Source organism: Xenopus laevis, chromosome 5L (genome assembly GCF_017654675.1).
Source record: "Xenopus laevis strain J_2021 chromosome 5L, Xenopus_laevis_v10.1, whole genome shotgun sequence".
NCBI classification, from domain to species: domain Eukaryota; kingdom Metazoa; phylum Chordata; class Amphibia; order Anura; family Pipidae; genus Xenopus; species Xenopus laevis.
Window position 1 is genome coordinate 3,482,872 of NC_054379.1, and position 7,063 is coordinate 3,489,934.

At 43.9% G+C, this 7,063-nt stretch overlaps 1 protein-coding gene across 1 annotated transcript; it reads left to right on the forward strand.

Moving 5' to 3' along the window:
• Positions 1-779: 779 nt before the first annotated feature.
• gpr75.L (G protein-coupled receptor 75 L homeolog) lies at positions 780-6,408 on the forward strand. The gene is given in 2 exon segments (NM_001092706.1): positions 780-835; positions 3,773-6,408. A coding segment is annotated over 1 exon segment (1,536 nt). The 5' UTR covers positions 780-835; positions 3,773-3,950; the 3' UTR covers positions 5,487-6,408.
• The last annotated feature ends 655 nt before the right edge of the window (positions 6,409-7,063 follow it).

The following is a 7,063-nucleotide window of genomic DNA, read 5'->3' on the forward strand; positions in this document are numbered from 1 at the left end:
GATTTGGCAGGATCCTAAATGTTATAGAATGACTAATTCTAAGCAATATGATTTGCTTTCTACTTCTTTTTCATCTGACTCTTTCCAGCTTTCAAATGGGGGTCACTGACCCCATCTAAAAACAAATGCTCTGTAATTGTTATTGCTACTTTTTATTCCTCATCTTTCTATTCAGTCTCTCCTATTTCCAGTCTCTTATTGATATCAATGCATGGTTGCTAGGGGAATTTGGACCCTAGCAACAAGATGGCTGTAGTGTAGATGCAAACGGAAGGGCTGTGTAAATAAAAAGCTAAACAGCACAAATAATAAAAATGAAGAGCAATGGGAAATAGTTTCAGAATATCTCTCTGTACATCAGATTAAGGAGATATATTGGTGTTTGTGGTGAGAGCAGCAGAAAGGAAAGAAGAGAAAATTCTGCACTTCACACAAATTTCATGACATAATATTTAAGCAACACAAACATAGCTACTTCATGTAAATATAAATATATAATATCTAGTGTGTGTTTTATTCACATCTCTGGGTTTATTCCCTCAGGCCCCGCATGTTTATTCACCTCACAAACACTTGCCGCCAGCACCTCACGCTGAGCCTGTGACAGACCCGCCCCTTCCCAGCAAGCACCGCGTCTCCTGTCAAACAGCTGCCAGGCACGCGCGTCTCCTGTCAACATCTGACGCCCCGCCTACGACACCCGTGACGCGATTGGCCGTCCATATTGGAACTGGTACCCACATCGGCCGCCCGCAGCCTCCTCCCCCTCCACAGATGCAGAACGGAAGCCGCGAGGGGGAATGATAAGGATCCGGAGGAGCACTGAGCGCAGCAGGTAATTTCTATTCAGAGCTTTCCCTTAGTGTCGCCGACTCCTTCCCCCGAATGAGAGGTGGAATTAGGGTGCGTGGCCTGGGGGTGTTTGTGTGAGAGACTGACAGGGACTGAATATTGAGCAGCACTTGTTTGTGTCAGGCCTGAGGCTCAGCTCTATTTATATTTCTATATTTGTTTATTTTACCCTGTCAGGCTGAGGCCCAGTCGCTGGTACATTATTAACCCCTTCCTTCCCTCCTGGGCCCTCCATTGCTTTCCTCGCTGTGGCCCCTGGAGTTTCTATGGGTCATTAAAGGAACAGTTCAGTGTAAAAATAAAAACGGGGTAAATAAATAGGCTGTGCAAAATAAAAAATGTATCTAATATAGTTAGTTAGACAAAAATGTAATGTATAAAGGCTGGAGTGACTGGATGTGTAACATAATAGCCAGAACACTACTTCCTGCTTTTCAGCTCTCTTGGCTTCCACTGATTGGTTACCAGGCAGTAACCAATCAATGACTTGAGGGGGGGGGCACATGGGAAATAACTGTTGCTTTTGAATCTGAGCTGAATGCTGAGGATCAATTACAAACTCACTGAACAGTTATGTCCCATGTGGCCCCCCTTATAGTCACTGACTAACTCAGAGTTAGAGAGCTGAAAAGCAGGAAGTAGTGTTCTGGCTATTATGTTACACATCCACTCACTCCAGCCTTTATATATTACATTTTTGGCTAACTAACTATATTGGAAACATTTTTTATTTTGCACAGACTATTTATTTACCCAGTTTTTATTTTCACGCTGAACTATTCCTTTAAATACAAGTTAATGCTCATATTCCAGTTCCTAAGTGCAGAGTCCTGAGTGGATCCAGTAGGACAGATACAGGCCGGACTGGCAATCTGTGGGTTCTGGCAATTGCCACAGGGGCTGCTGTAAGGTCCAATAGAAAGTGACTATTAAGTTGGCTGTTGGGGCCGTTTGGGCCGCTGTGTAATAGGAATGCCATAATAGGAATGGCAGGGACTATTTTGAATCCCAGTCCAGTCCTGGCTGCTGACACGAGGCGAGTTGAGAAACTCAGGAGCCGCCAAGTTACCAGGGGAGGCAAAAAGCTGCCGGTAACGTTAAAAGTTGACTTTGTGGTTATGAATGAGGAGGTTGAGCTGTACTAGTGCAGAGAGAACAATTGCCCCCTGGAGCCGCTCCTGAACAACAATAGTAAGCGCTGGGCAGTGAGGGGAGTGGCTTCGCAGGAGGCGCCTCAGGCATCAAGAGGCGGGACCAGATTGTAAGCGCAGGCACCCCTAGGCCGCAGGGTCCAAGTGCCCACAGTCCACCAGTGCATGCGCCGGAGAACTGAATGTCACCCCTGTTACGTTGCCACTCTTGGCCCAGACCTTTGTGGCCCGGCAAGAGCCAGAGAATCACCCATGTCCAACCCAAACCCACTGACCTACAAATCTGACCCTCACCAACCCCCCCCCACTATACCCCCTACCTAGACCCGCTGACCTACAACCTGACCCTTACCAAACCCCCCCTCCCACTAGGGTTGCCACCTTTTCTGGGAAAAAATACCGGCCTTCCTATATATCTATCTTTATTCCCTATTAATAACATTGGGATCACTGACCTTCCTATATATTTATCTTTATTCCCTATTAATAACATTGGGATCACTGACCTTCCTATATATTTATCTTTATTCCCTATTAATAACATTGGGATCACTGACCTTCCTATATATTTATCTTTATTCCCTATTAATAACATTGGGATCACTGACCTTCCTATATATTTATCTTTATTCCCTATTAATAACATTGGGATCACTGACCTTCCTATATATTTATCTTTATTCCCTATTAATAACATTGGGATCACTGACCTTCCTATATATTTATCTTTATTCCCTATTAATAACATTGGGATCACTGACCTTCCTATATATTTATCTTTATTCCCTATTAATAACATTGGGATCACTGACCTTCCTATATATTTATCTTTATTCCCTATTAATAACATTGGGATCACTGGCCTTCCTATATATTTATCTTTATTCCCTATTAATAACATTGGGATCACTGACCTTCCTATATATTTATCTTTATTCCCTATTAATAACATTGGGATCATATCGCTGACCTTCCTATATATCTATCTTTATTCCCTATTAATAACATTAGGATCACTGACCTTCCTATATATTTATCTTTATTCCCTATTAATAACATTGGGATCACTGACCTTCCTATATATTTATCTTTATTCCCTATTAATAACATTGGGATCATATCACTGACCTTCCTATATATTTATCTTTATTCCCTATTAATAACATTGGGATCACTGACCTTCCTATATATTTATCTTTATTCCCTATTAATAACATTGGGATCAACCATAATTTTTACCGGCCAGGCCAGTAAAATACCGGCCAGGTGGCAACCCTACCCCCCACTAGACCCCTACCCAGACCTTCAGACATACAACCTGACACGCAGTCACTAACCAACCTGCACCCGCAAGGGTTTACTCGGGTCTGGACTGGGATTCAAAATAGTCCCTGGCATTTCCAATCTACAGAGGCCCAAAACAGCCCCACAGGTCCACTAAACAGTGAGTGTCTACAGCATCTTACAGCAGCCCCCAGAACCCACAGATTGCCATTCTAGGCCCAGGTTTCCAACTCAAGTGGCAGTTAGTGGTGTCACTGTGAACGTGGCTGAACCAGGTAAAGGAAACAAACTAGTTAGATCAGAGAAGTAACTGAACCAGATACCCAGATTGAGTACCCACCGCCTGGTGAATAGGGATCTCTTTACCCAAAACCTGACCACTTTGCAGGAATTCCGTGGGTTCCCGACACACTGCAGGTCTCTATATTGGAGCTCCATTATATCTGAGGGTCGTTATGGGAATTTCCTTTTTATTCTCTTTTCAGGCTTCCAGGGCCCCGGATCCATTGGTTCTGATGTGAACCCCCCCGTTATGGATTTGTCTGGGGGGCCAACAACGCTCTAGGGAACCTGCTTAGTATTAAGATGAATCTAACGGACAGAATTGCGGAGTTTGCTGAGCCGGGTCGTAACGATTATGTGAACAGCACGTCCGTGTCGCACATGGGCAACGCTACATTTCGAGACATCCAGGAGATGATACATACGGCCACCCTGGTCACATGCACTTTTCTACTGGTCATCATCTTCTGCCTGGGATCCTATGGAAACCTCGTAGTCTTCTTGTCCTTCTTCGACCCGGCCTTTAGGAAATTCCGGACCAACTTTGACTTCATGATCCTGAATTTGTCCTTCTGTGACCTTTTCATCTGCTGCATTTCCGCCCCCATGTTTGCCTTTGTCTTGTTTTTAGATTCCGGCAAAAATGTACCCGACGCGTTTTGCTTCACTTTCCATCTCACCAGTTCGGGATTTATCATCATGTCTCTGAAGACAGTGGCCGTGATTGCACTTCACCGCCTGCGAATGGTGCTCGGCCAGCAGCCCAATAGGACGGCCTCCTTCCCTTGCACTTTAATGCTGACCGTTCTTTTGTGGACCACGAGTTTTACGTTGGCCACGCTGGCCACTCTAAGGACACGGAAGTCTCGCATTTGCCTTCCCATGTACAGCCTGATTAACGGCGAGGGGAAAATTATCTTGTACTTGTACGTCATTGATTTCACCTTCTGTGTTGCCGTCGTGTCCGTTTCCTACATCATGATCGCTCAAACGCTGAGAAAAAATGCCCAAGTCCGAAAATGCCCAATAATCACTGTAGACACATCAAGGCCGCAGCCGTTTATTGGGCCGGCAGTAGACGGTGTGCATTGTGCCGTGCCTGCTCTGTACAGGAATCAGAACTACAACAAACTACAGCACGTCCAGACCCACGCCTACACCAAAAAGCTCAGCCAGGTGCCCGTGCCATCCAGTCGCTTGCAGCTCGTCTCTGCCGTCAACTTGTCCACTGCGAAGGACTCCAAGGCCGTGGTGACTTGTGTTGTCATCGTCCTCTCTGTTTTAATCTGTTGCCTCCCGTTAGGCATCTCATTGGTCCAAGACGTCCTCACCAGTAACAGCAGTTTTATCCTGTATCAGTTTGAGCTCTGTGGCTTCACGCTCATATTCCTCAAGTCGGGTTTGAACCCGTTTATTTATTCCCGTAACAGCGCCGGACTGAGGAGGAGGGTCCTCTGGTGTCTGCAGTACGTTGCCCTTGGCTTTTTGTGTTGCAAAAAAAAGACTCGGTTACGTGTCATGGGCAAAGGGAGTCTTGAGGCCAACAGGAACAAGTCATCTCACCATGAGACCAACTCTGCCTACATGTTGTCCCCAAAACCACAGAAGGAGTTTGTGGACCAAGCGTGTGGCCCAAGCCATTCTAAAGACAGTGTTCTAAGCCCTAAAGGCTCTGCTGGGCATCAACACTACGCCCAAAGCAGCTCCACTCCAATCAATACCCGCATTGAACCCTATTACAGTATCTACAACAGCAGCCCCTCCCAGGAACTCAGCACCCCCAACAGCCTGCAGCCGGTCAACTCCACATTCGGATTTGCCAAGTCCTATATCGCCATGCACTACCATACGGCCAACGACTTGATGCAAGACTGCGAGAGCACCTCGGCCAAGCAGATCCCTGTGCCGTCCGTATAATGACAACACATCTTGTCAGCATTTTATTTTGTTGCCATATAAATCTCTAGGTTTAACAAATGACAGTTTGGCGAGTGTTAGGACTCACGTGTACACAAAGTATTTTCACAGAACTTTATTAAATAACGTAACGTTGCATTACTGGAGAGTTTACTTGATCCGACTTCCTTTTGTACTTACAAGGGCACTTACACGTTAAATCACTCAACAGCAACTCATGTAGGTGCAGAACTGCATCCCGCCAGTAATACATAGTAAACCATTAGCAGTTTGCTGCCGGAGCATAATCAAATCAGGAGGCCCTACTTCTGATGGATATGGATGAAACGGGGCATCTCCCACTTCTGTGCCAAGAAAAGGGCATCAGCAGAAAAGATTTTCACTTCAGACTGTCAGAGCAGAGCAACAGAGGTGACAGTTGGTCAGAGTGAGGGCAAATCTGGGCTGGCCCTTCTCCATGCCAAAACGTGTCTAATATAGAACTTTTGAATGACATTTTCCAGAATCCGCAACAATATAAAAGAATTATGAATGTTGTGCCAAACATGGTTCTCATATACTGGGTGCCAGGGCTATAGTAAAATTAATTTACATAGGGTGTCACGCAACTGCCAGCACTACACAGCGGCACATGTTGGGCTTCATGGTCTACAGAAGCTAAAAGGTGGAGCGTTTGCCCCCTCTACCCATTTTTAATAAGAAATTGGTTTGGCTTCAGTATCAGGACAAACAGAATAAGGTTCTTTACAGGTAAAAAAAAAGTCATTGTATAATACAAGTATATTTTTGTATTGGGGGCAGAAAATACAAAATGTAAAGATGGATTCATTTTTTCTAATGGCAGAAATGTTTAGTTTTTATTTAATTGTTATCCCCATAACATTGTTTCTTTATTTATTGAGATTAAACTTTGTAAATGGAACTTTTACATTATTTTGCTTAAAGGGATTGTTCACCTTTAAATTAACTGTTAGTATAATGTAGAGAGGGATATTCTGAGACAATTTGCAATTGGTTTTCATTTTTTATTATTTGTGGTTATTTAGCTTTTTATTCAGCAGCTCTCCAGTTTGCAATTTCAGCCATCTGGTTGCTAGGTTCCAAATTCCCCTAGCAACCATGCACTGATTTGAATAAGAGACTGGAATATGAATAGGAGAGGGACTGAATAGAAATATGAGGAATAAAAAGTAACAATAACAATACAGAACATTTGTTTTTTAGGTGGGGTCAGTGCCCTCCATTTGAAAGCTGGAGTCAGAAATAAATGAAAAAGTATAAAAAAGAAAAAATGAAGGCCAACTGCAAAGTTGCTTAGAATTAGCCTTTCTATAACATACTAAGGCATAAGTGGAGATAAAGGGTTGTGAATACGGTGGGAAATCCAACAAACCTCCACTTTTATTTTGTTTCAATTTTGTGAATTCCACCTCCCCCGGAGCCAAATTTCTATTGGTTTTCAGATTAATGGGGAGGGGCGAGTGGTGTGACCATCAACCAGTTCATGTAAAAAGGGTTTAAAATTCAATGCAAAGTGTTCCAGCTATAATACAGGTATGGGATCTGTTATCTGGAAA